The following is a 17,355-nucleotide window of genomic DNA, read 5'->3' on the forward strand; positions in this document are numbered from 1 at the left end:
TCAGTTAAGGAGCTTGAGTTGAGTCACAAGTCACTTAAGACAGTGTGTGTGAGTCAGTGAAAGGCGAGTCTGAGTTGAATCGCTAGTCAGTTAAGGGCAAGTCTGAGTCAAGTTGTGTGTCAGTTAAGACCAAATGCGAGGTATTTAAGGATGAGTCTGAGTTGAATCTTATTCACTTAAGGGCGAGTTCAAGTTATGAGTCATTTATGGGTGAGTCTGAGTTGAGTCCTGAGTTATTTAAGGGTGTCTGAGTCACAAGTCAGTTTAGGATGAGTCTGAGCAGCGAGTGCAATCATAGCTTACTTAGTATCTATTAGTTTTTCCCTTTCAAATAAAGGCAGGATCAATTTAATACATGGGCTCACTGGGGCTGAAGCCCCGGGGCCCTGGGTAAACTAGGGCCTCTGATTGGCTTTGTTTTGTTTCAGTGAGATTTCTTTATTTCCCCTCCAATACCTAGCTCTACCAAGATTCATCACATGCTTACTCAGTCAAATGGGGAAAGAATATTTGAATAGGCTATTTTCTTACAAGCAAAATTGGTTCACTGTGAGTACCATCACTATATTCTTGCCAATTAAATCATTACACTCTCCTCCAATCACTGCATGGCAACCGTTGCTATCCCTCAAGCCTCCGATTAAGTTCAGTGCATCAGTGTTTTGAAGCTTGAATTTGCAATTTGAAGCTCCAGTCATGGTTAAAAGATGAAATTACAGGTGTTTTAAAGTGAGATATTGTCCTGGAATTTGTCATTTTCTGACCACAAAAAGCACTGTGGTCATCATCTTTCTGTGAGATTGGTATTTACAGGGCTCTTTCACTACAAAAGTGTGAACCAGGCTTTGTGAAAATGTCAAAGCATCAAAGGTAAGACATAAATGGACCATAAACCTTTTTCATGTCCACTGTGGCAGTTTGTTTTTGGCCTTGATTATCAGGTTCAGGGGTTTTATGTTCCTCCCATCTTTTGTACATCTCAGCTGTCTGTTTTAACTTGGGTAGTTACATTTTTCGCTCAGATGTTGGTGAGTGGACGCAGGCTTTATAGTGAACTAGTCAACAGCTACTATAGTCAACAGCTACTTCACTGTTGGTTTTTCGAACATCAATTCGCCATGTCTGTTTTCGGCTTGCAAACTCCTCAAACTGTTTGAGCTTATGGACATAAGTGAGGCTGAAACGTGCTTCCTATTCATGTTATTCATACTCCTATTTGAATGGATCAAGATTCCATTCCACCTTAAAAGGTGCAGCAGTTATAGGCATCTGAATGTGATGGCAGCACCAATTAGAGTGGAACAGAAAATTGGGATTTTCAAGGACCTGGGAAAGCAAACTCCATCTTGGGTTGGGAATGGATGCCCTTCCCAGGGCAAAGTTTCCACGTTGACCATCTATGGCTGTTAGCAGTCAGGCTCTGGGTTAAACTTCAAGCAGTAACGGATGGCAGTGGTGGAGGCGCTGACTGGCCTAACACAGAGCCCATGACCACCTGTAGCCCACAAGCAGGTTAAAGCGTCCATGAACGAAAGCAAATACATGCCTTTGTTTCAGGAATGCAGTGGGTTACATTAGGATACCATTTTTTTTTCCACCGATGCAGCAACAGCTTCAGCAGCAACAAAGCTGATTAGGATGTACAGACTGCCCTTGGTGGATGTCGGGCTGCTCTCCGCTTTTTGTTTCGTTTCGTTTGTTCTCAGTACTAAACGTGAAAAGAGCAAGGCAGTTTATTATATTTCAAAACATTCAAAAGCAAAATTATGGCTTGAGGTTGGAATGACTGCGCACTTGCGCTGCCGAGCTCGTACGCATTGTCAGCGTTTTTTGTTTGAATGTTCCCCATCAGCTCTTTCCACTTACGCACTGTTCTGTTCCTGAATGTGCTTGGGTCTCTCACATGCTTGTGCTCATTGTTTCTGCAGCTGTTTGGCCAGATGTTGTTGTGCAATTTTAATGTGATTCGCATAGACTGGGTTACAATAAGCAATGACACAAATCATCTCAGAAGCCAAGAAGCTTAAAAGTAGCCAAAACTCAAAAGAGGAACCCGTTCATTTTTACCCGTCTCACTGAAAGACAGTGCATTAAACGTCATGTTTCTCAGCAGTTTTAAGGGAATTCATTATTGGAAATTCATTAATGTGTTCTTTATTGGGAAGCTTATTGGTTTTTATTTCTTCATGTGGGGACTGTTCAAAATGACACGTGTCTTCTGAGCTTTTGATGGTTTCCTTTGGGGACTGTTGCCTAACAATGCCCTGCATTTGCTGCAGAAGTTACCAGTTTATTTGTAATCATTTCATGTAATAACTTTCGATGATGGAGATTTTAGAGGCATTAAGCTCTTCAGACATCTGGTTCCCATCACCCCCAAGCTTTTGTAGAATGGAACATTTCACAACAAACCACTTACTGACTCGGTTTACACCTTAAAGATTTAATTATGCAGACAGTCTGGAAAAAGTAATCAGGTTAAGTAGCACCCTATTGGCTCTGTTTGAGTGTAATGTGAAATGTTGAGCTGCTAGAGAGCTATGAGGTTTGAAATGGGAGGAAAGAGAACAGAGAAGATCCGTGAAGCGAGAGCAGGCATGTGAAAATAGTTCGAGTCATTCCCCCTTTAATGCAGACAACAGAGGCCCGAGTCCCCATTAACACCAGCGCGAAATCAGGCCCATTTTACCAAACTTTAGCCGTTATTTCCTGATTAACTAATGAAAAAAAAAGTTTTCTTTAGGCTTCGTTCAGCCAACTGGTGGGTTTTTCTGCAGAAGATGCTGTTGTTGCCTTGAGAGACAGGTGATGGTCAAAGTGAAAGATGCAAGACATTATGCAGACAGGAACTGTATTACTTTTCACCCCATTGACTTGGTTTAATATATCAAGTATCTCCAAAAATTGTAACTTTACAGGAGAAGACAAAAATATTGTTAAATTTCAAGGAAAGTTAATGTAAGGAGATTGTATTCCAAGCAACTTTGGAGCTTTTCTATTGGTCCAATCATAATAAAATTCTCACACAATGTGAAGGGCTGCTGGGCTCAACTAATGTAGAAAACTAAAAAACTGAAGTACTTTTTTTTTTTTTTTTTTTTTTGGACAGTGATCTTTGGTGTGAGCCTCCTGCTGTGAAAACCATTCACACCTCTCCACAAAGAGGGCCGTGCTGAGATAAAACAAACAACACAACTGCAGCTTTATTGATATCGATCAATTGTGAACAACTACCACAATAGAAAAGCTACATTTAGACGCATTTTATAAAATGTACGTACGAAGAAAAACGGGTTCACTACCAGCTTTGTAAGCCATACGCATTTTCATCAAAATATACTCCATCAACAATACTTAAGACATTAGTACATACCGTACTGTGTGAAAGTTTCAGGCATCTAAGCAAATTTTTAAACAGTTGCCCTCAGCAGTGAGTTTATCACGGTATACATTAGAATAAAGTCGTATTCATAATTCAAATAAACATAAAAACAATAAACAGTAACAAGAATTTCTTGGGTCCATATTTTTCCTTGACACCTTCACAGCCGCCACAGAGACTCGTTAATATCATCAATTACATCATGAGCTCAATTTACTGAGCACTGATTGGTCAAACCAGGAGCTGCTTTCTAACTACATGTAATGCAAATTTTACATGCAATCGTATATGTACTCAGATAGTAGACCTCAAAATGGTCTCACTGCCCCCCCAAAGCACCCACTACCCCCATAAAAACGGTCATGGTCATGCCCCTTAATTGAGAACCCTGTGCCAAGAGTGAAGTTCTTCATTCTTCTTGGATGTTATTAATTTTTAAATGAATTAGATGTCTGAAATAGACACTATATTTCCAAAATTATCCACAAAAATCATTCTTTCTAAGTCGTGAATTACTGATGCGGGTGTTCATTTGAGCTGGCACAGCTAGTCGGATCTCCCTTTAAAAGCAATAGAATGGGATGCTCTGGAGCAGCCACACCGTGACTAATGCTAAAGAGGTATAAAGCCCATCAGCTTTGGGCTGCTGGGCAGTGGAACTGCATTCTGCAGAGTGATGGCGCTCCATCCACTACCTTTTGGGATGAGCTGAAGAGCCAGAACTGCATCCAACATCAGTACCTGACCGCACTAACGCTCTTGTGGCTGAATGCAATCAAATCCTCACAGCAATGTTCCAACAATTTGTATAAAGCCTTCCTAGAGGAGTAGAGGCTGCTACTGCATCAAAAAGAGGACAAACGCCTTTTTAACACCCTTCATTTCAGAAGAAACGGAGGATGAGCAGGTACGTGAAATCCTTTGGATACAGTAAGCAGATGAGTGAGTCCAGCAAGCACAATCAATCCACAGAAACACACAGGAATGAGACACACAGTCTCACCTAAAATATCCAATGATGAGGATGGCCACCAGTAAGGACCCGAAGGACACAGCGTAGCCCACGGTGTACATGATATGAAGCCTCTCGAAAAAGACTTGCTGTGGACAGAAATAGAGTTTAGCTGGAGAGGATGTTTATATACAGTGGGAACAAAGAAGAATATGGTACTGCACTGCGACTTACTCGATCTCTGTTTGGTCCAGGGGACTTGATGCACTCTGTGTAATTGACCCATGTCTTATTCAAGCTCTCGCCAAGCACCCAAGAACTATTGGAATCACATCGCCTGTAGGCATGGCCTGCAAAACAGCCCACAGTTAGAGAGCAGAGCACTTGTAAGTGGTGACTTGAGTGGTTTCAAAGAGCTGTTCATTGAGGGAATTAAATGTGGTTCTTCTACGGCATTTTAAGAATATGTATATAACATCATGACCACCTCCTTGTTTCTACACTCATTGTCCACTTTATCAGCTCCACTTACTGTATAGCTGCACTCTGTAGTTCTACAGTTACAGACTGTAGTCCATCTGTTTCTCTGATACTCTGTTACCCTGTTCTTCAGTGGTCAGGACCCCCATGGACCCTCACAGAGCAGGTGCTATTTGGGTGGTGGATCATTCTCAGCACTGCATTAACGCTGACGTGGTGGTGTGTTAGTGTGTGTTGTGCTGGTACGAGTGGATTAGACAGCAGTGCTGGAGTTTTTAAACACTGTGTCCACTCACTGTCCACTCTATTAGACACTCCTACCTTCTTGGTCCACCTTGTAGATGTAAAGTCAGAGACGACAGCTCATCTGCTGCTGCACAGTTTGTGTTGGTCGTCCTCTAGTCCTTCATCAGTGGTCACAGGGCGCTGCCCACAGGACGCTGTTGGCTGGATATTTTTGGCTGGTGGACTGTTCTCAGTCCAGCAGTGACACTGAGGTGTTTAAAAAGTGATCCACTTGTACCAGCACGACACACACTAATTGCAGTACCTCACTTTAAACGAGCCAATCAGAGCAGAGCTCATTAGATTATTTCTGAGCCCCTCAAAAAAAGGGAAACCAGCCTGTTTCATTCTAGGGCCAAATCATAGGTTCTTAAATGGGCATGTAAAACCACATCTGGGCATTTTTCAACCTGACTTCCATGTAGGCATCAGAAAATAATTGCAAATACTGACTAAATGCATTCCGTGGCACCTTAAAATGGTAAATAACATAATTAAAATGTGCAGCAATGTGGTGTCTATAGAGAATGTGTACTTATCCTCACTTTGACAAAATATCACTTGACCAGAGCACCAACATTGTTGCATTTCACTATAAATAAGTTTATTTATACATTTCACTAGTTTGATTGTAATGTAGGAATCGTTAAGGCAAGATGTTCACATACGGTAAGTTTATCACCATCCAAACTGACAGAAGGTTTTCAAGTTCAAACTGAACTGGAAGTTTCTCACTGATTAGAAACACCAGAGAACAAAAATTAACAAGAGGAGCTACAAACAAAACACAGGTGAGGGACTTGACAAGGGGGTGGAGCTAAGCTAAGATGGACACAAGAGCTGGAGCCAGAGCCTGGCCAGGGGCAAGTGATAATTATTAAAAAAAAAACTTCAGTATTTCAAGAGAGATTTAAAATTTTCAAACAAAATTAATAGTTTTGTGGTTGTTCTGACTTTATTTGTAATGAATGGACCAAGAGCAACATTGAAAAATTGATATAGAATGAAATCTTAAAACTTTCATTTTAAATTCCATTCAAAGTGAAGAATGTTTTTTCCTTCTCCTGAAAACTTGTACAAGGTTTTGATCTGACGGTGAGTCGTATGCAAAAGTTTGGGCGCCCCATCAAAAAATGCTTTCTTGATTTAAGCGAAAAGAAGTAAATAGATCCTCTACAGGGAACGCACTTCTGCACGTTTTAATGCACGATTACTTTATTTGCTGAATTTCACATAGAAATAAATCTTAAACATAAAATGTGGCCTGTGTAAAAGTAAATGCAAAGTTTCTTTTTTTTCAGCATGTTAAACTCAGCAAATAAGAAATTGTGCACAAAAATTTGCAGAAAAATGGCATTTTTAAGTGGTCTCATTGAAAATTTGAAGTGGTCAAACTTAGAACTCCACAGTTTCATTATAATCCCAACTTAACAGCGGTCGTACCTGCATGGTTGAAATCGTAGATGTATCTGGGACAGGGCACTTTGGTTAGAGTTCCAGGGTACCCCTGCGGCCAGCAGATCAGACCATCCCACTCTGGAGGACACTCGTCCACTGTTTCCACAAAGAAAAAAAGCAGCAATGATTAAATTTACATAATTCACTGAATTGAAATGTTATCTCCTTGTTATAATAAGGTATTAATTACTAATTAAGATTGTACTGCAAGGAAAATCATGTTCAAAAAAGGGCTTTATCAAGGTCACATTGTTCACCACAGCTGGACTGAATAGTCCACCAGCCACAATTATCCAGGCAACAGCGTCCTGTGACCACTTATGAAGGACGAGAGGATGACCGACACAAACTGTGCAGCAAGAGATGAGCTACTGCCCCTGACTTTACATCTACAAGGTGGATCAACAAGATAGGAGTGGACAGTGAGTGGACACACTCCAGCAACACTGTTGTGTCTGATCCACTCATACCAGCACAACACACACTCTTACATACCACCATGTCAATGGTGAGAATGATCCACCACCCAAATAATACCTGTGGGGGTCCTGACCACTGAAGAACATGATAAAAGGGGGGTAACAAAGTATCAGAGAAACAGATGGACTACAGTCTGTATAGTGAGTTTCATTTGACTATGTATAAGATTTAAGCTACGTCACTTAGTCAGTGCTGTCACTGTGATATACACTAAGCTACAAAGTCAGTCGCTATAACACGCTTTCAGATCACCCAGAACAGTGTCATGACCACCCAACCTAAGTTAACTTGACATCATTTGGGGGCAGTCATGGGCTGCAGGTTTGGGAACCCGCCTCGTGACCAAAAGGTCGCCGGTTCGATCCCCAGAGCCGACTGAGGTGTCCTTGAGCAAGACACCTAACCCCCAACTGCTCTCCGGGTGCTGCGGATTGGGCTGCCCACTGCTCTGGGCAAGTGTGCTCACTTCCCCCTAGTGTGTGTGTGTGCTCACTAGTGTGTATGTGGTGTTTCACTTCACAGATGGGTGAAATTTCCTGGTTGTGGGACTAATAAGGGTCTCTTAATCTCTAATCACAGTTGACAAAAGCAGCTTTTCTGACTGACGACACCTCTTAAACTAAGTTTTTCTGAATGTTTATGTACATCAGTAGGTCACGAGTTCGATCCCTGGTGAGTCCAAGAGAGCACAACTGGCCTCGCTTTTTCTGGGTGGGTCATGGCCCCCCTTCTCCCCCCATCACTGAACATGATGCTAGTCAGCGCAGGCGTCTGTTGGCTGATGTAACAGATCTGGCGGTTGGCATTTTCCTCTGAGTGCGTTCGGCTGTCCCCGTGATGTTGCAGCAGCTTGAAGATATACGATGGCTTCACAGGTCTCAGAGGAAGCTTGTGCTGGCCTTCGCCCTCCTAGCACTGGTGGTATCATATGAGGGGGAGTCCTAACTAGTGGGTGGAATTGGATACAAATAAACAAGGGAGAAAATTGGGGAAAAGTCCCGTGTCATGACAAGCTTATGTAGGATGCAGTGTAGCCTTATGAATGCTGCACTACAGTGAAGCTGCTCACAGCAGTTTGCAGCTTCAATACAACGCACTACAGTGCTACCGTACTACTTCAACATTTAGGCTTAATATCTACATTATCTGAAGTTATATGTGCTTTACCCTCCACATCAGCAACAAAGTAATGCATATGAAAGAGGATCACAGTCTCCCTCACCCCCTCCCACCCACGCACACCCTCTCAGGCTCCTCTGGTCCCGATACTTTTGTTTTGTCTTTAATCTTTTTTACTATGAAAGTATTTTGCTTGTCTCAGTCTTTTTTCTGCATTGTTATCTGTTCTGTGTTACTTTTGAAGTCTGTGTGAGCCCCATAACAACAGGGAAGCAAAGAAAAAACAAAGAAAAAACTCTATATACGTATATATATATATATATATATATATATATATGTGATCAAGCTATTTGAGTTAAAAATTAAAGACAATTTTTTGTACACTTTGTTTTCAGAACTTCCATTTTAGGAGAACATTGGTAACTAAGTCCAAAAGTTTTAAAAAGATTTGGGACAGTCTGTGAAATACTGATAAAAGCAGAGAGTGTTGGATCTGTATCAAATTGAAAACAGCACACACACACACACACACACACACACACACACACACACACACACACACACACACACAAATAAATATATATATATATATGCCCAATGGACTGGCAACCTGTCCAGGGTGTATCCTGCCTTCCACCTGATGACAGCTCGGATAGGCTCCAGCACCCCCTGCGACCCTGAGGGAGAAGCGGCTTAGTGTGTGTGTGTGTGTATATAATATAATATAATATATATATATATATGCCTGTTGTCGAAAGAAACCCTTGTATCTCCAAAATAGGAACTTTACAGGAGAAGGAAAAAACTTTTTTACTTTTAATTGTACTTTACCTTATCTCCATTTTAGTTTTTCAGTTTTTGGCATAATTTGAAAATACCTGTTGCCCTTTATGTTGCATATAAATTTCATAATGAACGGACTAAAAGAAATGAACCACAATTACTTGGAAAAAACTCTGGTTCCATTGACTTACATTAAAAGTGAAGTAGGTCTTTTCCTTTTCCTGTAAAGTTACCATTTTGGAGATACGAGGTGTTTATATATATATATATATATAAAGATTTTTTCCTAGAACAGTACATCTGACTGAAGAACCATTTAGGAACCTTTCATTTTAAGTAGTTAGCTGCTGGGGTCGGACATTGCTTTTGGGGCAATACCAGAGAAGAACCACTTTTTGTTCCCTGCTCGACGAACTTTCTTTAAGAACCTCCACATAATAAAATGGTTCTGCACCAATTAAAGATGTTTCCCAAACCAGAACATTGTAGAAACCTCTATTTTTTGGAGTGTATGCAGTAAAAGGAGACACTCGTTTCATTCTAAAAATGAAGGTTCCTTTGAGTGATACCAGAGAGGACCACTTTTGGCTCTCTAACAAGCTTTTCAATAGATGCTAACAGATAGTTTACTGTCCTTTTCACAGATAGATCTTGATGTTAGTTTATGTATCCACATGAAAGTCATGTTAGTTTATTCATAAAGACTTCAAAAGCAAACATGCAAGGCAGATGCTTGATGTCATTGGGTTGCAAGCTTAATAAACGAATTCAAAAGTGACAGTGTAATAATACCATGCATACAGCAACGGAAGCACCTGCAATTACAGGCACCACGTTGTCATATACAGCAGAGGTGGACGAAGTACACAAACCATGTACCTGAGTTAAAGTCGAGACCCCCAAGGTAAAATATTACTCCAGTAAAAGTAGAAGTTCCTCCCTTTAGACCTCCACTTGAGTAAAAGTACTAAAGTATTTCCCTTCAAATGTACTTAAGTATAAAGTAAAAGTACTAAAAGAGTAATTCTGGCTCTGATGTCCTGTTATCATTTTTATAACCAGACTGGCTTCATGAACTCATTTCAGGTGAAAGTCCTCCAGCGTCTCTCTTGGTAAACCAGTCTTTTAATAGAACGTCATTAATTAGTGATGCTGACGTCTATTAAAATGATCAGAAGCACAAAACACTGAAGGTAAACAGTTTCCATCAGGGAGAACCGAGTGGCTCTGAAATCACTTTTTACACACAAGCAAAGTTTCAGATTTATTTACAACTTAGTTCCAAGTTTAAGTTGAATAAAAACTGGCTTTAAACTCAGGATCACAGATGAGCTCCTTTACTATGTTGATCTGTAGGCGTCTGTTCATAAACATAAACCAGCCCAAACTCATTTACTATAAAATGAAATGGTGTTTGTAGAAATTCAGAAAAAAGCCGCGTCAGTCTCGACTGCATATGTGGACATATTTCTATATTGAGCTCTATTTACACAAAGTTAGGTTAGTTCATCATTTATGTTGAACAGACTCTCCCAAAGTTTTACGCTGCTGCGCTGACGTTGAACCGCGTGCTGCACTGGGTCGGTATGGCCAACAGGTCAAAACCAGCTCTAAACAAAGTGGCCCTGATTGGTGCTCTGGCTTTGCGCTTCTTTCGTTTTGACATGTTACGTTTTTATACACACAGAAACCAAAAGGAACGACAGATTTCTCAAAATGTAGGAGGAAAAAGTCGGATATTAGTGCTATGATGTATTACTGCTATGATGTTTGAACAATGTGAAATGATGTTTGTTGATTTTCTATGTGATAACAATAAATTAACACATCACCTACAGGAAACACACCAACGTGTGTTTGTAAATGCTTGTAAAACACACGATGTGCCATAACTTTTGCACAGGTCTCATTTTGTGTTGGATTTTTCCTCTGATATGACAGATATAAGCAAATAAACAGTAAGTGTGTATTAAAATGTGCAGACGTGTGTTCTGTGGCTGTGTACGTATTCCCATATCTCTGAAATGAAGAGATACAGTTCAACCTGCTTATTGGAAATGCTGAAATAAATAGAGGCAGGTCAGCCCCCCATTACTCTGCTTTCAAAACCAGACCATGACCTTGACTGCATTTATTGTACATCCCCCACATTATGCATTAAAGGAGTGGGAGGATTTCAGTCCAAAAGGACTTAGTAGTTCACACACTACAGTAACACAGTCATTTAATAACACAGACCAAGCAACTCTATTGTCCTCCCATTCTTACTGAATTGAAAATCATGACAAAGGCTAGACCTGCACTTTTATTTACTAGTCAAAATGCATCAAAATCATACAGTACACTGTTAGAAATAAAGCTTCAGTGCAGGTCTCTCGTTCATTAAGGTACAAACAATAAAAATGTTCCCTCAAAGGTACAGCAGTGGTTTTAAGGTCCAGTTGAGAACCTTAAGTAAGTTTTGTCTCAGGGGAAAGGGGTGTTTTGTACCTCTTCATAAGCCAATGTTTTAAAACAGAACAATAAAATAAAAAGACCTGGAGTACAACTTAAATATATATATATATATATATATATATATATATATATATATATATATATATATATATATATATATATATATATATATATATATATATATATATATATATATATATATATCTCATATATATAATTCTGTCCCCTGTGTGACACTACTGAAGATGTACCCTTGGGGGAACCACCCCAGGGGCAGTTTGGTACCTTTTTCTGAGAGTGGACTATCTGTGGAAGTTGTTAATTCCTCAGGAGCTGCTTCTGAGGAGATATTAGATATGATCAAATGACATTTATTTAACGAGTTTGACGAGTTTTTACTTTTAACTTTGCCACAAACAGAAAATGGACTTTTAAGATTACATTTGACCAACAGCTGATTTGGTCAGACTCTGAAGAGTCCCGACCTGTCATCACCATCAACTTTTCAGCTGAACAACCTGGAATCAGCCAGAAATGAACCCAACACCATTCGCCAAACGTGTCTGATCTTCAGAGTCTGACCAAATCAGACCGAGCCGTAAAACTGACCCAATAAAAAACAAAAGCTGCTCAGTGGAGACGGAATTTAGAGTAAGGAGCTGGAGAACGAACTGCTGGCTGAGCAGCGAGTGGGCGGAGCTCGTTACTCTGACGTAGCAGCGAGCTGCTCGTTAAGGAGCTCTAATTAGGAGGAAGGAACTGAACATTAAAACATATTAAACGCCGCGTTCACGGCCAGTTTATTAACTTCTTACTTTAATTGTTGTATAAAAGCGGTAGAACACTGGAGGTCATGAGTAAAGCCTAGGGCCCGATCCCATTTCTTATTTTTACCCCAACCCCTTGTTTTTCGAGTGCCACCCTAATCCCTTAGCACCGAGTTACAGGGCAGTGGTTGAAATCTTCTCCTATGAAATTGGACCTTCAAATAAAAAGAGCATCACTTCATTAACAGCTACTGGCGCCGCTCTGTAGGCGACCCTGCCCGTCTGCAGGGACAGCAGAGGAGGGGGAAGTTCAGCTCCTCACTGCTGGGCTTTAGTTACATTTAGGGCATCATACGCCTTCAAAGAGGGGGGCAATTATTTATTAAGACCCACCACTAATTCTTCAGTGATATGAAGCTGAAGCCAGATGTTCACCAGATTCTTGTTCAGATTTTCCTGTTCCACCTTAAATGGTGCAGCAGTACTAATGCCCGAAGTGCCAGAATGTAACTGCTGCTTCATTTAAGGTGGAACGGGAACTTTAGCTAGCTAACTAGCCCAATCCCATTTCAACCCTCACTGGCAAACTACTAGTGATTTTTATGCTTGTTATGAAGAAAAGGACTATAATACATGAAATGACTAAACTAAGACAATACAGGGAGATTCACTCGAAAGAGGCCCCGAGTATTCTAATAACTCTGGGATGGAGCAATCAGAACGAAACAACGTGCAATGAGTTCCACAGTACATGGAGCTTCGAACAAGCCAGGACGCCCCTGCGTTGGAGCGATGTTTAACCTCCGTTTGCATCTTCCAGGTGCAGACCCCCATACCCCTTCGTGTGTCTGGCAGAAAACTTCCATCATCACATGTAATGCAATCGTCAAATTATGTAGTGCATTTTCTTTGTTACAACAGAATATTCATGGCCTCTTTCAAGTGAATCTGTGGTTAATGTAGTTTTTAAAGGAGAAAAGATTCACATTTGTGGGCTTCTTTGGTCACTTGTCCAGCCATCCTGCCGGTTTTTCTTTTTTCACCCTCATAACACAGTTTGGAATGTGTCACTGAAAAACCACCGTAGCCCTAACACTTCGCCCTTCCCCTCCATCTCAACAAAAATCGGGACACCCTACCGCTAGACATGAACATAGAGGGGTAGGGCTAAGTGGTAGGGGCGAGGGGTGAAATGGGATGGACAAAATAAACACGGGAAAACCTTTGATATTTACTTGCTGAGTCTTACTCAATGGCTTAAACAAAAGAAATGAAGGTGTCTGACTTTTGAACAGTACTGTAGATTATAGATTGATTAGTTGATTAGCACATAATTGCCACACACTCTCTAATTAGCAAAGCTTTTAGCGCTAATGCAGCCTAAGTGAATAAAGAAGAAGGTGTGCTTTGTCATTTATGAGGAGTATCATTTGCATTCAAGCATCTGATGAAAGTGTCTGAACAAAGGCCTCATTCTGCGCTCGCAGAGAACAGAGACAGGAAAGAACCCGCTGGAGGAAACGAGCCTCCCTGGCTGACGAGCCACCCATACACACCTGAGCAAAGGAGGCCTTCCCTTCTGTGTCTGACAGCAGTAATTCAAAACAATGACTTCTCGAGATTTTGACTGATTATGTCAAAATAATGTCTTATTTTCTCAAGATTTTTATTGTGTTGAAATAATATTTCATGTTCTCAAAATTCTGACTTACTATATTGAAATAATTACTTCTTTTCTCAAGATTTTGACAGTTTTTGCGAGATTTTAACTGATTATGCTGAAATGTTTTATTTTCTCAAGTTGTTGATTATGTTGAAATAATTTTAGATTTTGTCAAGATTGACAGATTGTGTTGAAATGTTTTATTTTTTGAATTTCTGATTATATTGAAATGTTTCATTTTCTCTAAATTTTGACTGATTATGTTGAAATTATTTTCTCAAAACTTTGGCTGATTAAATCAAAAAAAGATGAGATTTTACTTATGTTCAAATAATTGTTTTATTTTGTCAGGATTTTGAGTGACTAATGATTTAGTATTAATTAATTAATTATTATTATTTATTTATATTTTGACAAAGTTTGTCAATTGTTTTATTTTCTTGAGATTTTGGCTGATTATACTGAATTAATGTCTTATGTCTTGTGTTATATCAAAATGTTTTGGCAATATTGTATTAATCCTCAAGATTTTGACTAATTAAATTGAAATATTTTACTTTCTCAAGATTTTCTCAAGATTCAGAATATTTTGAAATCATTTTTATTCTTTCAAGATTTTCTCTGATTACATTGAAATAATCTTAATAATTAATCAGTCAAAATTTCAAGAAAACAATGATTTATGTCAAAATACTGGTTTTAATTTCTCAAGCTTTGACTGACGTTTGATACAACCTCATGAAACCCCTCCCCCATTTCTTGGTTCAGAATTTAAATGGTATTTATCGCATTTATTAATCCATACTGTCACTGAAACACTCATTGAAATGAAAAGGAGTTCTTTATATATGACATTCATGGAAAAAAAATCAAGACATTTTTGTATATTTCTATTACTCCATCATGAAATAATGATAAAGTCAACAGGCATTTCAAATTCTGTAAAAACAGACAGATTTGAAGGTTTTGTTTACAAAGGAGTGATATCACACAGGAGTGATATCACAGCAAGTATGTGATTATAAACATCATTACCAAACTATCAGATCATCTAAATTTTTAACAAACCTCAAACAAAACAAAACTCCTTTTCAATTAAGGTTCTTCTAGCAATGCTTGTGCTGTTTTGCTATCTCCATATCAACTCCACCCTTCCAGAGTGTCACTCAGCCCTCCCTCTGGAATTTGTAAATAACCACCTCAAAAAAATATTTCAAGCTGGTCTGTAATTTGGAATGCAATCCCATGTGTTGTCAAGGAAATATGTTTTTTTCCACATTTCAATTATACTGCTGCCACAAACATGACTGTAGCCATCAGGTCTCCCTGTTGGGGGTTCAAGTTTAATGGGGTATCACTTGGTAACACAGTGACCTCATAGACTGGTTTCTGCAAGCACAGCTGCATTTCAACCACAGCATGGGTGAAATACAGCAACCATAACCCAAAGTTTTCAGCTGAACTCTGGCAGCTTCAGAGGGAAAAGAAGGAGGAAAAGGTGTTTAGTGTTTTTACTTTATTTGTTCCTTGGGGCAGTCGTGGACTGGAGGTTAAGGAACCGGCCTTGTGACCAGAAGGTCACCGGAGTTGACTGTCCGTGACTGTGGTGTCCTTGAGCAAGACACCTAACCCCCAGTTACTCCCCAGGCGCTGTGGATAGGGCTGCCCACCACCCTCTAGTGTGCTCACTGCCCCCTAGTATGTGTGTTCACTACCGTGTATGTGGTGTTTCACTTCATAGGTTGGGTTAAATGCGGACATGATTCTGATTCCAATTCTGTAAACACAGCAGGGATGTACATGGGCTCCAAAACCACCATCTGCTAAGTACTTACCCAGTGAGTTGAAGCAATTTCATATGTACATCACTGTCAAAAGCCTTTTGGACCACTCTTTGAGGAGCAAAAAGCTTCTCTGGAAAGCTTCTGTACTCTCTCCTCCAAGGCTACAATCGAATGTGTAGCCAAGGACTCATAGTTTTCTTGAAGAAAGTCATACTTGTGTATAAAAACCTTCTATTGTTCCTGCCAGTTATAGTGCTGCTTCATGACTCACAACTGAGGAGACTCAGGGACTGATGTTCTTCTGCTTGTGCACAAGCCTAAACATAAAGCTTATTGACCATGTACATGGAAAACTGGATTACATGTTCTGCTCAATGTACGAATGTTTCAGCAACTAGTGCATAGATATTTAAGGCAGCTAGCTATAAATTTCTAAATTAAGGACAGTGTCTCAAAAGCCAGTTACAGAGAGTAGAGCATTAACCAGGCCTGAGCTCTTTCTGGCTGAGCCCGAACCAACCGACTGAGCCCAATTCAGACACAAGCCCAACAAAATTTTGTATGAACTGACCCACGTCAATTTTAAGTTGAAAACACACTTGAGTTCAAGGCCGTCGCTATTAACTGACTCAAATATTTTGTAAAGTATCGTAGATCACAGATTTTGTCCATGACAATCATTTCTTCAGTGCAGCCAAAAGTTGCTGGAGGCCAGATTATCATTTGAATACATTGCTCTACGAGATGCTGAGATATTAGTACATTGCCCATTTTTTTTCATAAACAATATGAAAGGCTGACTAGTCAGGTCAAAGTACACGTTCCACTCTGCCTTCCAGAGGAGCTTGAGCCCAGAGAAGTCGGCGGCGTTTCTGGACGCTACTGACGTATGTTTGAAGCAGCAGGTCATATTTTTGAAGTCAATTTTGTGCATTCACAAATATTTTCTCTCTCTCTCTCTCTCTCTCTCTCTCTCTCTCTCTCTCTCTCTCTCTCTCTCTCTCTCTCTCTCTGGTATTGTCTATGCGTACATCAAGCCTAACTCACGTTGTTGCTAGCTTGGGTCTTAGCTTTAGGCTTGGGTTTCAAATTTAAGTATCATTCAACCCAAAAGTGGCAAATTGTTTAAGTGCTTTGGTCATCAAATTAACACGTCAACACATCAAATTAACTTCCACTCCATTTCATTTTATACTGTACTTACTTTTATAAAAGCAATTGATCCATTCGGTAAGTCATTGGGCAGAAACAATAAAAACTGTGGATCTGAAATAAAACTGTCTATGAGATTAAAGTCTGCGCACCCCTGCCCCCCTCACCCCAAATCCCACTTGAAGTGTTCTCTGTTTGTGCTCTGGCAGGGCTGTAAAACAGCCACTTCAGTTGACAGTTAGAGCAGTAGGTAACCTCTAGTTTAAGTACACTAAAAAAAGCTTTTACTGTGTTCCAGTTTTTTAAAGGTGCATAAAAGGTTACTTTCACCAAAATTCACCAAACATTATCAAGTCCAGTTATTTCAAAAAGACTTATTTTTGACAGAGGAGATATGATTTCAGATTCCACACCAAGCTAAATACATTTCAATAGTTTCATCTACTTTTTTATATTTTGTGGTGGTGGTGTGTTGCTGGTATGAGTGTATCAGACATAGCAGCGCTGCTGGAGGTTTTAAACACTGTCCACTCACTGTCCACTCTATTAGACACTCCTACCTTGTAGATGTAAAGTCAGAGACGACAGCTCAT

General features: G+C 39.9%; 1 protein-coding gene across 1 annotated transcript in view; it reads right to left on the minus strand.

The window, feature by feature from the left end:
- Positions 1 to 17,355, minus strand: part of pth2ra (parathyroid hormone 2 receptor a) — a 108,573-nt gene that overhangs the window by 69,811 nt on the left and 21,407 nt on the right. The window contains exons 3-5 of the mRNA XM_017702971.2: positions 6,543 to 6,653; positions 4,569 to 4,684; positions 4,386 to 4,483 (exon numbers count right to left, since the gene is read on the minus strand). Of these exons, the coding sequence (XP_017558460.1) occupies positions 4,386 to 4,483; positions 4,569 to 4,684; positions 6,543 to 6,653 (325 nt within the window). The remainder of the gene's footprint in view (positions 1 to 4,385; positions 4,484 to 4,568; positions 4,685 to 6,542; positions 6,654 to 17,355) is intronic.

Source organism: Pygocentrus nattereri, chromosome 6 (genome assembly GCF_015220715.1).
Source record: "Pygocentrus nattereri isolate fPygNat1 chromosome 6, fPygNat1.pri, whole genome shotgun sequence".
NCBI lineage: Eukaryota > Metazoa > Chordata > Actinopteri > Characiformes > Serrasalmidae > Pygocentrus > Pygocentrus nattereri.